We start from the raw sequence: 17292 nt of genomic DNA on the forward strand, positions 1-17292 counted from the left end.
CATGTGATGGATGAAACATGAGAGATGAGAGGCGGCAGCTGGGCGTTCGGTAATGTCTGCATTATACGAAGGTACTGCGTAGTTCCGAGGCTTCGTACTTGGAGATGACATCAAAGAACCTGCTTCGGCGATTTGTGTGAGCTTCAGTACGTGATGTGGCCTAATTAACACTCCGTCCGTCTTACCAACCGATGGATGATTCCATCTCGAAAGTGGTCAATGATATTTCGTCTCAACCCCTTGGTGTTTCGATCTGCACACCCTGTTTCGCGTTCCCCTGCATAGTTGACTGTCCCCACCACCCAAAAAGAAATAGCTCCGGGAGAGCTTGCCACACCAAGCTGTCGCCCGCCGCATTCTCGTTCCACTAACACCGACAGGCCCAGAACCGTCGTCCCAGGTATCGCTTCGAGGCTGTTCATTGGTTGGGATTGCAAAGAAGTTCACATGAGCTACAAGGACGTCGGGAGTGGTACTGTAAGACAATACTGTCCTCGGCCTCGTCACTGACTTCCTCGGTATTGACCTGACGTTCGCACAGGCATTGATGACCACGTTCACCTCATTATGGATCACCGAAAGGAGCTCGAGATTGTAAGACCATGGCACCCTTACTTCACCTCATCTCGCCTCCTTGGATACCTTAACACAGAACTCGCATCAGTTGAGCCAATCGTCCGTCACTAGATACGTGTCACCTTGGCATAAGCTTCATCGACGTGAAGAAAAAAGAATCAAGTGCGCCATTAGAATCAAGTACCTCGGGAGCTGTCAATTGTTACAACATGGCCCCCTGCTCCAACAAAACAATTTCACTCTCGCCAGCTCGTCCCAGTCGATGAAATGCGAATTTCCCATCCTGTTACACCTGTCTATGCCGTTCCTACCGCCCAAGACCCTTTCCCTGGAGCCGCAACTTGGAAGACGGGCTTGGGGTGCCATTCAACCACCTCACATCAACCAGGCTGTTGACTAGGTATTGAATGACTTGTGCAACAGCAATTCTTTCCTTTGTCTTCTCCCACATAGATGAATAGATATCACGAATCCCCCTTTTTTTCCATACTTTAAAACACCTCGCCGTCGAGATAATGCACTCCTCAGAGCGCCCGGAGTATCGTCGTCGTCGTTATCGTCGTCAAAATTAGATGCGATGTTTCTCCGATTCTGTTCAAAGGGCGGATACGTTAGAATCTCAGTTACTGCTGGTTTTGTTTTGCACCTCACCAAGTCGAGAGTAGAGCATGTATAGCGCCATGCGGTTGGCCTCTTCCGTTCCAGTAATAGTGACCAACCGCTCGTTGCTGTTATCCTGCGGCTCGTTAATCTTGATCACGCTGTTGCTCATCTGGCGTATCTCGTTGATCTTTTGTCCACCCTTGCCAATAATGGCACCGACCATGTCGTTGGGGATGTAGATCTGCTGCGTAATCGGGCCACCGGGAATCGCTCCTGCCATAGGCTGCGCTTGAGGGGCACCACCATGCGGCTGGGGGCCGGCGTGCGGTGCCATATGGGGTTGGATGTGAGGGGCGGCACCATATGCTGCTCCTTGCGCACCATACTGCATGGGCATCACGGGATTTCCCTGGGCCGCAGCGTGAGGATACTGCTGGGGGTAAGGCGCAGGCGGCAGGTGGTGAGGGCGACGCTCGCTGTGACGGCCATAGTTCTCGCCTCGGCCGTAGTGTCCAGACGCCGGTTGGGGGCAATAAGGAACAACTTGCATCCCTCCAGGAATGGAGCCAGCGGGGGCGCCACTTCGGGTTGCGTATGCGGAAGCAGCAGGACCGCCGAATCTATCGTTGAGCTGCTCCAGTAGGGTGCTGCCGACGTAGTAAGTGGCGATATGGACGGCGTCTGCGACGCCCATGACTACCAAAGAACGTTCGCTAGACATAGGAAGGCAGGAGTCGGACGCATTGAGGCGCGCGCCTGAAGCTTCCTGGATCTCGCGAATGCGCGCTCCGCCCTTGCCAATGATGGAACCAATCAAGATGTGGGGGATAAGCAGACGCAGGGGATAGGTCTTGGAGGAAGCGGTCGAGGACTCGCTCAGCGGCTCGTTGTTGAGGGTTCGAATGATCAAACCGAAGGCCTCGGGGATAGTTAGTACGTGGACACGAGAATACCTAGCTTGAGAAAAGAGAACCTACCTTGGCCACAGCATCTACTATTCCGCTGACGGTTAGAATACGCTCAACGGCTCCCTTCTGGTAGTCGCTGACAGTGCACTTGGCGTTGGAAAGCTTCCTGATGTTGGAGACGTTCTCGCCTCCCTTCCCGATAACGGTCGCTGCCTCTGGGCTAGAGATGACGGCGCGGATATGGATCCAAGAGGTTTCGTCGTGGGCGGCAGCGGAGGTGACTGCGTTTGATGCTGAGGCGGCGACGGTGGCGGCGGCGGCAGCTTTGATATCAGAAATCTCCTCAGTCGCCGGGGCGTCACCTTGCTCAGACTTGGTGCCGTTGGTCTTATCATCGCCGTTTTGCTCCTGAGTGTCGACGATTGGCTCGGCGGGAGCTTCAGGCACCTCCACGTCATCGTCGTGGTTCATGACCTTGTCGAGCGCGGGTCGCTTGGCATCAGGCTGGTCAGTGGCGCGCGAAGGGGAGGAAGCCTCCTCGAGGGGGCGCTTGGCCGATTGGGTGGGCTGGGTAGGCGAAGCGGACATTTTGCTTGATGTAAATGGATCACGGGCGGATGTCTTGGTTCGTTTGAAACGATCTTTATTTCGTCTTATTTACACTCAGGGGGTTTTCGAAGGAAAACGTGCTGGTGTAGTGACTTTGGATCGGTGGGATCGCGCTTCGGTGAAGTATTCGTGAAGTGACTGGTGTCGCGAGGGGCGCTGCCCAGAGAGTGACGGAGTGACGGGCTTAGTGGAAGAAGAAGTGATCTCAAGGGCAATCCTTTCTCGGGCTCCAGAAGTCTTGCAACGGGTGTCGAAATGGTAGTACCCGGAAGAATTCCCAGACGGTGGGCGGGAAGGAAAGGGCGGAGATGATGGCTTGTGATGAAGAAGTTGAGTGGTTGAGGAGAGGAGGTGAAGCGATATTCGATACTGGGACGGAGGTCTGAAAAGCAGAAAGGAAGAGGCAAGTGCTCAGCTCAAACCTTGTGACCACGGGTTCCTGGGTGTCGCAAACGATTCCGATCAGCTGAGATGGGCGAATAAAAGACTTCTGTCGCGTCGCAAGTCGCTGGCCACAATGTGGGAGGAAGGGCGGGCGGAGGGAGGAGCGCGTTTCGAGGGCCGGTGGTGTGCCAGGTCTGGTGTTTGCTTTCGCGCGCAGGGAGGGGGCGACAAGGCAAGAGCGCGGAGGCGGCCAATCCGAAGGAAGCGAGAAGGAAGGAAGAAAAGGGCCTCAGGACCAGTCTACGATAGTCGCCGGGAATGGGAAAGATGAAAAACCTCAGCGGCCGAATGAAAGGGGGGTGGGGAGATGACCAGAGTCGGGAGTCGGGGGGAGGAATTTGGGAGAAGGTTCGGGAGAAGCAGCTGAAACGACTCCGCCATGAGATGTTGGATGTGCTGGCAAGTCACGTGGAGGGCTCCCCGTGGCGGTCGGGGTATTAGCACACAGTGCGGAGAATCTAATTGGGTCCGTCTGGGGAAGCCGTGCAGTAGCCCAGCTTATTAGTATGTGGCCTCGGGAGCCGCCTCGGGGATTCTGGGGAGTACGCACCAGCCTCAGCCGCCAAGCTCACTCACTGTAATCGAATGCTACCGTGCGAAGTACAGTGCATAAATTCAACCGCACCCACCACAGGACCGAACGCGGGAGCGAGCTCTTAGCACACCCCATTGATCAAGGCATACGCGTGCCACACGCATCTCAGAGCCTCGCCTGTATCAAATCCTGCACAATTGAGATACCGACCGCAACAGGTGCCGAATATTCCCGGGGCCTCTCCAGTCTCGAATCTGAGTCGCTGACCAACAAGCCTCGCCGGCGCCGTGAAAGCGCAAACTGTCGCATCTAGATTCGCTTGCCTGCCTGTCCAGCGCATCACGCATCGCGCATCAGTGGGCACGGGCCGTGCATGAAAGAGGTGTAGGTACGCGGGCGACCGGCGCCACAAATTGGCCCACTCCATCTTGAGCCTTGAAAGATATCGACTGCGATATTCGACAGTCCTGCGAACCAGTCCGAGTCCCTTCTCATTTACAAAAATAGCATCAGTGGAGCTTGCTTCGCCGGACCATGAATGAGAGGTCGCACGGCGCAGAGGCGCAGTTATACACCGCCAACCTCGACCACACGCTGAAAGAGCTTCAGAAGAAGATTCGAGAACATGAGAATGAATTGCAAAAGGTAAGTCGGCTCTCAGACCAAACTCATTCGGCACCTGTTGACCAGGGATCAGCTCCGTTCGAGCCAAGTTGAACTTCCCCCCTCCGTCAAAGGGCAGGCTCAAGTGATCAAAGCTGCTCTGGACGAGGTGACAGATTCTGAACCGTTTTTGCCGTCCCCAGGATCCCTCCTCCCGGCATTGCTGGCCTTGCGCAAGACACATCAGACGATCAAGGATTCCAATACCTATCTTGTGTCGCAACGCACCAGCTATGAGCTGGTCGCGCGCCAGCTGGAGGCAGACCAAGCCCGACTAAAGGACCAAAATCTACTCAAGGATGCTCTTGAAGCGCGAATCCAGTCCCTGCGCAGTGAGCTGGACGTCAATGCTGATGTGACCCCAGAAGCGGGCGCGCGAGAGCACCTCCAGGAGCTGAGGAAAAAGAAAAAAGGGTATGACCAGGAAACCTCAAAGCTCATGAAAGTACTGCTCGGGTTCATCAATGACAATCTCGCACCAATGCTCGCAGCGGAGGAGCTCGGTGGGCCCGTCGTGGGCGATCTCATGGACATTGAGGGCGACGATCTTGCGGCCGGCTTCAACTCTCAGGGAAAGTTGAAGAAGGCCCCAGAAGGCGCAGGCAAGGACGACAAGCGTCAGCGGCGAATCGATGAAATCTGGGGCCAAGCTGGCAACGACGAGCAGAGCGAGAGGACTGGACCGCAAGACGAGGTTGTTGCAGCTAGCGCGGAGATGAAGCAGCTCACTGAAGAGCTCCTCAACACGCTCTCCGAGGCCAAGGGCAACACCGAGGCGGCATATGTCCAACTACCAAGAGAATCAGCCGCAGCTCGGTTCCTTGTGCGGTCAAAGGTGGCACAGTTCCACCCAAAAGATGCGACGAGGCTCAGACTCATTGACTTTGGAAGGGAGTTGGAGGCTTAGAGTCGCAAAAATGGGTACACAGCTATGTAGCACTGAGTTTGGAGTCCATACACTGAATGATGATGAGAAAACGGCCTAGCAGGCTGAGAACGCGGACTTCACTCCCCTGTAATTTCCCTGGACATCACGCTTCGAACCAGTCACACGTTCTCTTCACCAATTCATGTATGCTTTCATGCCCTAATTCGAGCGCCAATTGTTGGTAGAGTCTCGCGATGCTGAAGAAGCAAGCACTTAATGCTAAGCCTCCCCATTGGCCAATTCGCACACGCGTGTCCGCCCCCTCGCGTCGCGTCCCTACGAATCCCGTCAACCTCCTGCTGTTGTCCGTCTCTTAAGCGCAGCCTCGACACACCGCTCGTCCTGCTCCGCCAATTCTCCTTCACCAATATGTCTTCCGCACCTGAGTCCAACAACACCACCATTTCTTCTCCTCCCGCTAAGCGCATCAAGACCGCCGCTGCCATGGAGCCCATCCCTCTCCAGATCAAGAAGCTCTCCGAGAAGGGCCGCCTGCCCACCCGCGGCAGCGCCTTTGCGGCCGGCTACGACATTTACGCTGCCCGCGATACCACCATCCCCGCCCGTGGCAAGGCCCTTGTCGACACGGATATTAGCATGGCTATTCCTGAGGGAACCTGTGAGTTTGCCTTCTGCCACCATGTAAATGCACATGACTGGATGCTGACTTGGGTTCCAGACGGCCGCATTGCCCCCCGCTCCGGACTTGCGTCCAAGAACTTCATCGACACGGGCGCGGGCGTCATTGACGCCGACTACCGTGGCCAGGTCAAGGTGCTGCTGTTCAACCACGCCGAGGCCGACTTTGAGATCAAGGAGGGCGACCGCATTGCCCAGCTCATCCTCGAGCGCATCTACACCCCCGAAGTCGTCGAGGTCCAGGAGCTCGCGGAGAGCGTGCGTGGCGCCGGCGGCTTCGGCAGCACTGGCTGAGCTTAGTGGATACGGGATAAATTTTATGAGTCAACGAATGAGTTGGTAATGTCTACAGGAATCTACTAGACTTTGGCTTCAGGAGGGGGAGAAAAAGGAACACGGAACAGGGGGTTGGAGAACAACGATAGATCAATAAACAGGGACGCAAGCTCAACGCCGTTCCTTATTTTCTTGTATGCACGTCTATTCTGTCTTTGTCTTTGTCTTCGTCTATATGACCATGGCTGGGGCCGTCTTCTATCCTCCATGCCTACTCACCTACATGGCCTTGGCGGGGAACAGCTTCGATGGCGAGCGCAAACAATCGAGATTCCTCACGAGCTGCAACTCGGCCGCCTTGCTCCTCACCAGGTGAACCTTCTTATCATCACTTCTCTCCTCCGGCGCCATGTCGTCCGTCGTGCGGTCGACGACCTTGCGCATGCCCTCGGACGTCTTGTACAGCACCTCGTGCATGCTAGCGATGACCTTCTCGGCGGCCTGAGCGAGGGGCAGCTCGACCGCGGGGACATTGTCCTCGCTAAGCCAGCTAGGGGTGAAGCTCAGCTCCTCGTTTGCGTGGTGGACGGCCTCACGCATGCGGATGACCATGAGGGCGGCGAACATGTCGCCCGTGCCACTGAAATAGCAGTCGATGGACGGGAAGACAATCTTGAAGAGGCGGGCTTTTCCGGTAGAGGTCATGCTCGAGCCAACGACAGCAAGATGTGAGTCCGGGTGGTCGGGGGAGGCGAGGTTAACCGAGGTGATGACGATATGAGGGACCTTGAACTTGTCATGCATGAGCTGGATAGCCTTGGTTAGGCTATCCATGTCGACAATCTTGGACTCTGAGAGCAGTCTCAAGACGGATACATGTTAGCGCACATGACGATAGTTGCGGTTGGATGAGGAGGTGGGATGAGAAGGTTGGATGAAGCAATGGGAGGTGAAGGAACCCGGTGGACATACTCGGCCTCGAACTGGTTGGGTAGGATAAGATCTGCATGGTGGATGAGAGATCTGTAGGCTGGGACGACATCTTCGGCGACGTAGAGCCTCCCGTTGTCGCCCATGACGGGATCAAGGACCCAGAAGAACTTGCCTGGAGTCGTCTTTGACTTCTCCTTGAGCTCGCGGCCGATGGCGCCCACGGCATTGACGGCCTCAGCTCCCGGGATGTATCCGGAGAGCATCATGTCAAAGTCGTCGAGGTAGGACTGCTTCAGACCTTCGTACAGATCCTGGATCTCCTGCGCCGAGACCTTTGTTCCTTTCCATTGCCTGTAGCCGGTGTGGTTGCCTTTGATGTGACTCGTGGGTTAGATCTTCGCTGTTCCGCGGCTTCGGATCTTGTGCGCCGTGGGGGAGGGACTGACTAAACTGCACCGTGTTGAGGGCTGCGACATCGCATCCTAGAGACTGCAGCACGAAGACGGCAATCTTGTTTCCCACGTACCTGAGCGCCTCCCGAGTCAGCAAAAATTGGCAAATACGACGCAAGCAGGCAGGTAGATGCGAGGTTGAAGATGAACCATGTCTTACCCAGAGACAACCTGCAAGTGAGGGCATAAAGTCAGTCAATGGCATTCGGCTTTGGAGGGGCAGTCATGATTGCGGGTCGTACATGGCTCGCCACAGCGAGAACCCGCGTGTCGGGCACAGGGAGGGGATCGCGCATGGCAGCCTAGGTATAGCAAGCAACCTGCGACAGCCGAGTTGTGTGAGGGAGCGCCTCTTGGCGGGCGAGGAGGGAGTTGGTTGGCTGGGATTGCGCGGATGCAACGGACGGGGATGTGAGGATGACAAGAAGGTTCTGTATTGGGGCACTTGGCTTGGTGGGAGGAGGATAGCGATAGAGTCGGTTTCGTTACGAGAGTTAGCCAGTTGGTTGGTGCGTCGCTAGTCGCTAAGTTAGTCGCTACCGAAGCAAAAATATCTTGGACAAGCCGCGGTTAGAATGAGGTTGAGAGGGAATAGAGACAAGATGCGCGCTGAAATGCACATGCACAACGACGTCGCCCTCTGAGATGACTGGCGTTTGAGTCAACCGGAACATGGCTTGGTAACCTACCTAAGTACCTAGTGACGGGTGTTCCCCGCCAAGATCCGATGCGATGCGCGCTGTGCCCCGCACCCGGAGCCCTCTTTTTCTGTCTCTCTTTTTTTGTCTGTGTTTTCCCGTTTCTCTCTCGCTTTGCAACTCGTGTGTGGTTGCGCCGCTTCCAATTGGAAGCCGAAACCCACCGGGGTAAAGAAATGTGCGCCCGGGAATATCATGGAATATACGACCATCATGTCATGCTAACGGCTTTCTCCGTCTTATTTGTCTTTGTATTGCTCACGCAGCCCGGGTGACAGATAGATAAACCGCGGCCCACATTCAAACGGGAGACACGCCCTTTGCGCAACAGCCAAGTGGACACCGCGTGACTGCTATAGTGTCATGCCAGGTCAGGAGACGGATGGGACGGAGATAGAGACAAGAGGTCGGCTCGCATGCCGGAGCGGTCCTGGGCAACCAAAACAAAGGCTTTAAAATCATTATCGTGTCAGGGCAGCTGACCCGGAGCTGGCCCACAACAAGCCATCATACAACCATGGCTCGTACTTGATCTAGTAACAGATATCCTTCTGAGGACCCCTCTTCCTTCTCCCCTCTCCCTTCTCCCCTCTCCCCCGTAAAGAAACCCCTGGTATCCCATCTTGTCGGCGGAGCCCCCTCCGCGCCAAAGCAGGATTACCACGTCCTCGCAACGCCGGCTGATAGTAGGTAGGATGGTGGTCATGTCATGTTTTTGAGGCAAAGGTTTACTCGTCATCGCCAATCTGGAGTCGCGGGTTAGCACAATGATACCGAGCTGTAACTGAGAGGGGGTCGCCATACCTTTGGCGCAAGGTAGAAGCGCAGGTAGCTGCTGCCAGCAAGCGCGTACTCGACCAGGAGCGGCACCTCGTTGGAGAGACAGATCTTGACCTGGGTTGACAGGGCGGCAGCCTTGCAGAAGTTGCCCAGGTACTTGAGGGAGAAGGTCAGGGACACGGGCTCCGTCAGCTCAATGTCGACGTTGAGCTCGGGCTTATCGACGTCGGTGTGGCTTCGGAGCGTCACGGAACCGTTACCAATGTCGCCGGTGGACGCAAACTTGACGCCATCCTTGGTTGCCTCGATGTTGACTGCAATGTGGAAACTCGAATGTTAGCATTGGCTGAGTCCTTGACCGAGGGAAAGAAGAGGACGAGTAACGACGAGGAAAGTAATGAAACAGGGAGGAACCGACCTGATTCTGACATGGCGGTCAAGTCCGCGACGATGCGTCGGAACTCGACAGAGGGCATGGAAATGGTGGAAGCGTACTCGGTTTCCGGGATACCGAGGTGCTCCTGGTCAATGTCCATGAGCTTGAGGTCATACTCGCTGATGCGGTCGTTGGCGCTGCTCTCAAAGACCAGGTTGAGGACGTCGGGGCCATCCTCGGCCTTGACGGTGAGGATGTCCTCGTTCTGGGCGGCGCGCAGGACCTTGGTGAGGGAGGTCAGGTTGACTCCGAGGGAGATGTTGCGGTCGCAGCGGAAGGGGGAGAAGGCCTCGGCCTTGAGCATCATCGACACCAGCGCGACATGGGAGTTATCCATAGCCTGCAGGGCGATGCCTGTGTCATTGCAGTCGAAGTTGCAATCCTGGACGAGATCCTTGATGGCATCGACGACCTTCTTCAGGAGGGCGGCCTGCTCGAGTCGTGCTTCCAACATATCTGCGAGTGTGTGAAGTTAGCAGGCTGAATCTGGTGAATCTGGCGGCGGTGCGGGCGAGCTGTGTGAGCTGCGTGAGCGATCTGCCTGCTGGCCAGAAAAAAAAAGGCGGGGGCGGACGCGGGCCACTGACTGACTGGCTGGGGATTGTGAGTTGTTAGGTGGATGGAGAGAAAGGCGGAGAGAGAGAGAGAGTCGGATCGAGGATGATCGAGTGTCGGGTAAAAAGAGTCGTTGGGGAGACAGCAAGATGGAGGAAAGTGGTTGCGAGAAGGGAGGGTTGGCGAATGCAAGATTACTCGAGGGCTGAAGCCAACCAAGGCACGCAAGCACTTAACACGCGGGCCGCGAGCAGTGGTGGGGATAAGACGCGTCGTGACGCCAACAAGACGCGGGGCACCAGAGACCTAAGCCCAATTAATCAAATTTCCCACATTTGTCCACGAGCTGTTGACGCCTTTCAGGGGAGGAAAACAATGTCCCATGTTCAAATAAATTTGGAATTTCCTTTCTTTGTCTTCTCAAGCATTGAATATGCTGCGTTGAATTATACCTAAGCTGTTGGTTGCCCTGACGTCCCATATTTCGGGCACTTATCAATACATGGCAGCTAAAATGAACCAAAAACACCGAGCATCGAGCATCGAGCAAAGCAAGAACAAAAGAAAAGGACAGGCCCAATCGAGCACAGGAAACATGCCCATGTGCCCGTTGATCTGCCGCTTGTGCTTGGACACCGGTGATCGGCTTTGTGGCTTAGTTCCTATCTAGGTACTCACCGAATCACCGCAATACCCAAGCTCAAGAGTAAACTATCCCGGTGGGATCAAAACATCAAACAAAAAGCAATTTAGCCAAACCAAAAATAATCCCAGATGCCCATGCATGCGCCTGTTTCCGTTCTATATGATAATGTACCGCCCAAGAAAATCGTGCATGTCGTGACTTGCTAAATAAATGCAGTGTGCATGCCGGCGCACAGGTGCATGCGATGTGGTGTTGGTCGTAATAGTAGCAACAAAGCAAATAAAAGTCGGTTCAAAAGTATTACCGCGTTGATGGCGCGAGGATGGCGGCGGTGGTGATCGAGGTAGTGGGTTTACATGGAGACAATCCGTCCAGCCGGGGCACTCATGCGAGTTCGAGGCCGGAGGTTGATGACTGTCTCCAGCTCCCGGAGCATGCCCTTGGTTGCATCGATTTGTTGACGGGCAAATGCCTTGTGCTCTCGGTCTTCCTTCATCCTGACTATCCTCTCCTCTCGTGTAAGCATGCTTCGTGGTCGGGGCCGTGCTACCGCCTCAAACACCTCCGGCGCTTCGTGGTCCACAGAGCCATTGTATTCGGAATTTGGCGGCGATTCGCCCGTGAGTGCTTTCAGTGCATCGACGGCAGTACCGCTTTCGTCGACGGTGGTGAGTCCACTCAGGGAGCTGGCGGGGGATATCAGAGTGCTTATGGACGAAAGCCTCTTCTCGTTTCTATCGATCCCAAGGGCCAGGGCGGCTCGGCCTTCCTCCCAAGCTGCCATGAGATCCTTCAAGTCCACGCCAATGGATTCGAATTGGGACATGAGGTTTGGCCCTAGTTCCGAAATGTCGTTCGAATCGTTGAGTGTCCTATCTGATTCCTCGCGCAAGAGCTGAAGCTTGGCTTGCAGCCCCCTAATCCCAGTGGAGAGCGAGTTAAGTTTCCGAAGCCGAGCCTGCCAGCGCTCCCTTCCAGGGGTAAGTGCGTTCTTCGGGTTTGGTGACAATGGAAATGCTTGATACGTGTTAGTAAGGGATTGATTGGCTACTTCGCCCAGATGCACTTACTCTCTTCCTCGCTGAGGATAGTCTGCAACCTGTCGTATGTACTATTCGTCGTGGCATTGACACTCCGAAGAGACTCCACTGCCGTCGTCCACCGAAGCAAGTCATTTGCGTCGCCGCTGGCATCAAGAGCCAACAGAGCACAGAGGAACATTTTGCGGAGGGTATAGAACCGGGCAGCGAGGATCTTCAGGGTCCTCAATGACTCCACGTCTTCAAATTCATCGATATCGAAACCGCGCTGCGCATCAGACATATCGAAATCGCTAATGTCATAAATGTCATAATACTTCTCCAGGTCGGTCTGCTCTGCGAATCCATTCACAACGGTACACATTTGATTGTACGTCTTGAGGACGCCAGATAATGAGTTCTTAAGCGCCCTGCGTAACCGGACGCATTTTCGAGTCTGGGTACGGTCTTCGATCCGACTGATGGGAGGTAATGGTGCGCTACTACTGATTGTTAGAGCTGAGGTTCAATCATAGAGTTTGGGGCTTGTGGACTGACATTCGGTAACCACGGGAGACCAATTCCACCTCCTGGATTAAAGACAGGGCCGCCCCTGAAGCGCTGTCATGGCTATGAGAGTTTTCGATAAATTTCGTTATTTCGGATAAAGACTGCGATCTTCGATATCGTAGCCATTGTCTTCTCATATGAACCTGTCCAAGGAGGATGCTGGCTGCACCGAGCAGGACGAGGAAGACTAGTCGCTTCCGCGTGACCCCGTTTTCCACGACCCAGCTCAAGATCACTGCGACTGCCAAGGCAGCAAGTACCGAAGCAATAATGCCCTCGGTTGATACTAGAGATTGATCCTCCTCGCTTACGGGCGCTACACCGACATCAGCACTCAGTTGGTGCTGTCCTAGCCCAGAATGGCCGCTCAACAGTTGGGAGGCGATGATCGTGTAACGGAACTGCTCGAGGAACTTGGCATTGTCGGCACGGTCAATGCTCGCTGCTACCACGGCCTAGAGAATGAGTTGATTAGATGGGTCTGCGAACAAACAGTATAGAACGGTGTAGCGGACGCACCGAATATTTTTTCCTAATAGACCGCAACGAGACGGGTTTTGCGACGTCGAGGTGGAGGGGGCCAGGGACTTTATTGCGGAATCTCGCTTTAACAAGAGGTCGGCCTGTAGGAGCAAAGGGAGAGGGACTGGAAGGTGGTGAAGGGCTGGATCGACCAGCCGAGGATTCGGTATCGGGAGTCGTCGCGCCGGGCGCCCAGTCTAGCTGTGGCTCGTCTCCCCCATCTTGAAAACAAATGTTAGTTGAAGCTCTGGTGCACCGAGAGCAGAAGGCGCAAAGGGGCTAGGGACAAAAGCCGTGGAGGGAGGCACTCACCTCTGAGGTACTCGGCTAAAGGCGACTCCTCATATACCACGGGCTCCATCTAACAGCGCTATAACGTCGAGGGCGAGGATAAGAAGGCACGCAGAGCCATGGAGTGGCGAGCGGCAAGCAGCGTAGTGGAGGACGGCGGCGCAAAGAGCAGGATAACCGAACAGAGCAGGAGAGGGCGGATCAAGGCGTTGGGGAGTTGGATGTGGTTGTCGACGGTTCAACAGGGCAGTTCAGGAGAGGGCGGCAAGGACAGGCTGGTGGTTGTTGATGTTCCTATTTGGGGAGCTCCACGCCGGCGTGCTGCAGTGACCAAGCTGGGGCAGGGCGACAAGGGTGGACAGCCGATAGGCGGAGGCGCAGAGGCTCAGGTCGGAGATGTCGGTGATGCGCCGCGCATGGACGGAGTGGCCGGGGGCAGATGAAGCGCCGTTGGACGGTTGGACGGTTAGACGGTTAGACTGTGTACTTTCGGAGTCGGCGGCCTGGAGTCCTGGACGGGCGGACGGACTCTTAATGGCAGACTGCCAGTGCTTCGTCTTCATCCGTACTGCGACGGGGTGACTGACGGGGGATGAACGGGTCGCTCCAGGGGCCCGGATTTCCGCAAAGCAGCAACTCATTAGCAGGGCGCAGGGGCATGCAGGTTGCAGGGGGCCACCAGGTCGGACGAGGCGGTGGTTGGTTGTAATGCGGTCCAGACAGCATACTACGTAGTAGAGAGCGGTAGCGGCGTGGGCACCCGCATGGGGCACCTGAGCACTTGGTTCAGGTGTTGTGACCAGAATTAGCGAGTCCGGGTCGGATTTACCTTCTCCCGCGCCACGAACCCCAGCAGTGCGGTCTAACCCAGTGCCGCTTACGTAGGAAGGCTGGCGTAGGAAGTTTGACAGCTTCAAATGGTATTAGGGCACCCCACACAGTATAATCTGCAATCGATCAACTACCTAAGACAAGCAAGAGCAGTGAACCCGTACTTTTAGAAACAAGAATTGAACTTTATTTTATTACCCAAGTACCAAATAACAAAGGTTTGAGGGGCTGATTAGGTAGGTATTGAAAGACACTGTCTCTACCTAGGTAAGGTAGGTACACACTGTAGTCCCTATGGTAGGTACACCCACAACCCACCTTACATAATAATACTCAATTGGAGCCGTCCTGGTTGGCTGATAGACCCACAGCCAAAAAGATGCTCTAACCCAACTCCCACCAACTTGCGAACAGTCAACATCGGCGTACTCGACCCTTCCTGAGACGGCGTCTGCCTCTCTACCCGGTCTCAAATTTACAGGCACGCCTGTGCGGCGCAGAGGCATGAATGAACCTCTTCGATACGGTCCACCGCGCCAGTCTGCCCAATGCCCCCGCGATGCGCGGCACTTCGCTCCCGAGCGAGCTGGTGCCCGGCACCAACAGCCTCGCCAGACAGCGTCTGGATCACCGACACGATGCTGCGCCAAGCCATTGAGCGCTATCACCGGGCCTCTGCGCAATCACGCCGAACTCTGAGCTCTTTCCCGGGTCCTATGGAAAGTCGTCGGCGGATGGGCAAACGTCATATGACGGCCGTCATGTCCGACTCGCGTTCCGCCGCATCGCCCTGGTCCATTGAGCTCCCCCTCCAGCCCGGCGAGTGGAAATGGGAAGCTCCGACTGAACCAGGAAACCGAGTTCGAAATGAAAACAAGTTCAGCCTACGTCGGAATATGGACCGCCTCATCGGATGGCTTGAGAATCCCGATGAAGACACCCCGATGACCACATCCATCACTTCCACCGCCCAGCCACGCGCGGTTGAAGCCACGATGGTTTCCTCTTTCCAGCGGTCGCTTACCGAACTCCACCAACGCCTCGGGGCCATTGACCTCGCAGATTCCGACGAAAGGGCAGTCTGGGTAGCTTGCAAACCCTTCTCCGACCACATTCAACACTCAATCCTAGAGAACATGATCACTAGCGACGATATGATCATAGCACTTGACCCTTTCGATTCCCAAATAAAGGATAAACTGACCGTTGGATTGCTGGACGCGATACGTGCCAGAATGGCGACCCAGCTCGTCCGAGCCATTTATATCTCCCGACCTGATAAAGAGCACGATCGCTACGCCGATCGATTTTGGAAGGCCAGTGTCAATCTACTCAGAGAAATGGGGACACAGCAGTTCCAGACCTACTTCTACTTTTTCCGGCTCGCACAGTGTATCCCACGCAAACGCCACGAGCGCCTTAGCAAAGCCCTCGTCTTTGACATGATAGCAGCATACGTCGAATTTCAAGCATCTCTCCCTTTTCCGCACAAACATTCGACCAACCATAACATCATTCTCAGTGCAGCCATCAAGCACCTGGACCGAGAGAGACCACAATTGATGTGGGAGGCAGTCCTCGAGATTCTGAGTCAGAGGCATAGTGGGGAGCATCTCACCAGGCTTCAACGCCAGGCGGTCATGACCATGTCATTCAGCCCGTATGTGACAAGTCGGGAGTGCTTCGAAATGTACCCTAGTGAGTGGACCAGCACCGACGCGTTTCTTTACACAAAGGGCCGTCTGTGGGCCACCAGGTGTTTTCAGAGGAACTCCGTGCCCTCCTTTATACACCTAGACGTCGCGGGTCTGGACTGGGCAAGCATTGTGAAGCATATTTGGGATGCTCCCGAAACAGAAAGGAAGATTCTCCTGAAACACCTCTGTCGGTCCACAATCAAGACTGGACAATTCCGGACAATGGCAGAGCAGCTGGTAGAGAAAATGCCGTGGAATACGAGACTATTTCGGGAGATTGCCATTGCCAGTGGAAACTATCGAAAGGCGCGATTGCTTTGGAGGCTAGTCCGCGACAAGTCAGGGATTACGTACATAATCCGATGCTGGGACTGGACGGCATGGACCCCATACGTGGAAGCCATGATCAAAGACCCCGACATGAATATCAGGTTCATTTGGCGGGTTCTCGCTCTCAATTGGGGCCAGCCCAACAAGGCTGACCCTGGTAGGGCGTTGTGCGGCATCAATAGCCAGACGGAGCTCCTCGAGCTAATGGCAAGATGGTTTCTCGAGGCGGATCATCTCAGCGAGCGACAAACTCTCCACTGCATCCAGGAGTGTCTTGCTGTGTACCAGTCAATCGACAAGAACCTGTCTCCGCAAATAATACTTTGTATGGTCGAAGTCATACTGCGGGATCTTGAACGAGGAAATTATGGTCGCCAGGAACGATTGGCGTGGATGGTGCGCCTCATCAAGAAGCATCTGGGAGATGAGGAGGCGGACAAGGTCCTGTTTCAGCTCCGAGGGTGGCGGTGGACTATTGAGAACCGAACCCAGCGTCCCGAAAAGCCTACGGTCAAACAAATCGAGGACGAGTTGGCGATGCTCGCCAAAGAAGCTGCGGGGGGAGATCTCAAAGGCAAACCCTTGGCGATGATCCAAGGGCTAGAAAAGATGCCAGAAGACAACCTTTCCGGCATTGATGAACATGAAAACTTGGAGGCCGTCATCCGAGAAATGAGAAAGATGGACAGCGCGGCTGGCTAAGGACTGAAGCAAAACAGACGATAGGGAATCATGGGCAGGTCAAGGAAGGACATACATAGAAAAAAAAAGAGCGCGCCATATATGGAGTGTAGAACGGGGGCTTACAATCAGCCATTCATACTAGTATATTAGTATATAGATACAGCAACAAGTGGACCAAGAGGTGGCCACACAGTTCCAGGCCTCGATCATGATGCAAACCTTGACCTCTTGAGTATACAGAAATTCACCATGATCTAGGGGCACTAACTCGACGACAACTCAAGCGTAGGGGGTATCGATGATTTCATGTATTCTTTAATAAGACAGGCAGCTGGGCTGGCAGATGAATGTAATCGAACGAACAAGAAGAGTGTGGTATGCCATTACAACGTGCATATGTACCAAGCCAGATAACTCCAAAAAAGAAAAAGAAAAAAAAAGAAAAAAGACCAACGAGACGCAACGGGGCGTGATAGCGTACAGGTAATAAAATAGAAGCCCATCCGTACAGTAAAAAGGAAAACCACATTAGCCAGGATATCATGAACCTTTTGTTCCCTCTCAGTAGCCCAAAAATAACAAAAAGAAAAATACGTCGCTGTAGACCGTGTCATATCTAATCAAAACAACCACCATTATCTTGCACGAGTTTTTCTAGTCATCATCG

At 54.6% G+C, this 17292-nt stretch overlaps 7 protein-coding genes across 7 annotated transcripts; 3 read left to right on the forward strand and 4 right to left on the reverse strand.

Annotated features, from left to right (window-relative positions):
* Nucleotides 1–1195: 1195 nt before the first annotated feature.
* On the reverse strand, nt 1196–2675 carry BGZ61DRAFT_337561 (uncharacterized protein; the record flags this gene model as incomplete). Its single annotated transcript, XM_046239056.1, has 2 exons — nt 1196–2098; nt 2157–2675. The coding sequence occupies 2 exons, from the start codon at nt 2673–2675 to the stop codon at nt 1196–1198; spliced, it is 1422 nt and encodes a 473-aa protein (XP_046111793.1).
* A 1358-nt stretch (nt 2676–4033) lies between these two features.
* BGZ61DRAFT_7005 (uncharacterized protein) lies at nt 4034–5364 on the forward strand. The gene is made up of 2 exons (XM_046257002.1): nt 4034–4320; nt 4373–5364. The coding sequence occupies exons 1-2, from the start codon at nt 4210–4212 to the stop codon at nt 5243–5245; spliced, it is 984 nt and encodes a 327-aa protein (XP_046111794.1). The 5' UTR covers nt 4034–4209; the 3' UTR covers nt 5246–5364.
* A 271-nt stretch (nt 5365–5635) lies between these two features.
* Nucleotides 5636–6199, forward strand: BGZ61DRAFT_525212 (dUTPase-like protein; the record flags this gene model as incomplete). Its single annotated transcript, XM_046252721.1, has 2 exons — nt 5636–5885; nt 5946–6199. 2 exons carry the CDS (start codon nt 5636–5638, stop codon nt 6197–6199), a joined length of 504 nt encoding a protein of 167 aa, XP_046111795.1.
* Nucleotides 6200–6460: 261 nt separating this feature from the next.
* On the reverse strand, nt 6461–7862 carry BGZ61DRAFT_525213 (Ribokinase-like protein; the record flags this gene model as incomplete). The annotated part of the gene is made up of 5 exons (XM_046252722.1): nt 6461–7043; nt 7154–7484; nt 7561–7640; nt 7727–7737; nt 7809–7862. The coding sequence occupies 5 exons, from the start codon at nt 7860–7862 to the stop codon at nt 6461–6463; spliced, it is 1059 nt and encodes a 352-aa protein (XP_046111796.1).
* Nucleotides 7863–8859: 997 nt separating this feature from the next.
* Nucleotides 8860–10210, reverse strand: BGZ61DRAFT_6996 (proliferating cell nuclear antigen). Its single transcript, XM_046257001.1, has 4 exons — nt 10072–10210; nt 9463–9936; nt 9069–9358; nt 8860–9010 (listed from the first exon to the last, which is right to left on the reverse strand). The coding sequence occupies exons 2-4, from the start codon at nt 9932–9934 to the stop codon at nt 8993–8995; spliced, it is 780 nt and encodes a 259-aa protein (XP_046111797.1). The 5' UTR covers nt 9935–9936; nt 10072–10210; the 3' UTR covers nt 8860–8992.
* Nucleotides 10211–10762: 552 nt separating this feature from the next.
* BGZ61DRAFT_6952 (Mysoin-binding motif of peroxisomes-domain-containing protein) lies at nt 10763–13243 on the reverse strand. The gene is made up of 5 exons (XM_046256995.1): nt 13105–13243; nt 12790–13013; nt 12259–12725; nt 11752–12200; nt 10763–11698 (listed from the first exon to the last, which is right to left on the reverse strand). The coding sequence occupies exons 1-5, from the start codon at nt 13151–13153 to the stop codon at nt 11034–11036; spliced, it is 1854 nt and encodes a 617-aa protein (XP_046111798.1). The 5' UTR covers nt 13154–13243; the 3' UTR covers nt 10763–11033.
* Nucleotides 13244–14311: 1068 nt separating this feature from the next.
* BGZ61DRAFT_437451 (uncharacterized protein) lies at nt 14312–16885 on the forward strand. The gene has a single exon (XM_046244128.1). It carries the CDS (start codon nt 14463–14465, stop codon nt 16641–16643), a length of 2181 nt encoding a protein of 726 aa, XP_046111799.1. The 5' UTR covers nt 14312–14462; the 3' UTR covers nt 16644–16885.
* Nucleotides 16886–17292: the final 407 nt, after the last annotated feature.

The sequence above is a fragment of the Ilyonectria robusta genome (genome assembly GCF_021365365.1).
Source record: "Ilyonectria robusta strain PMI_751 chromosome Unknown BGZ61scaffold_1, whole genome shotgun sequence".
NCBI classification, from domain to species: domain Eukaryota; kingdom Fungi; phylum Ascomycota; class Sordariomycetes; order Hypocreales; family Nectriaceae; genus Ilyonectria; species Ilyonectria robusta.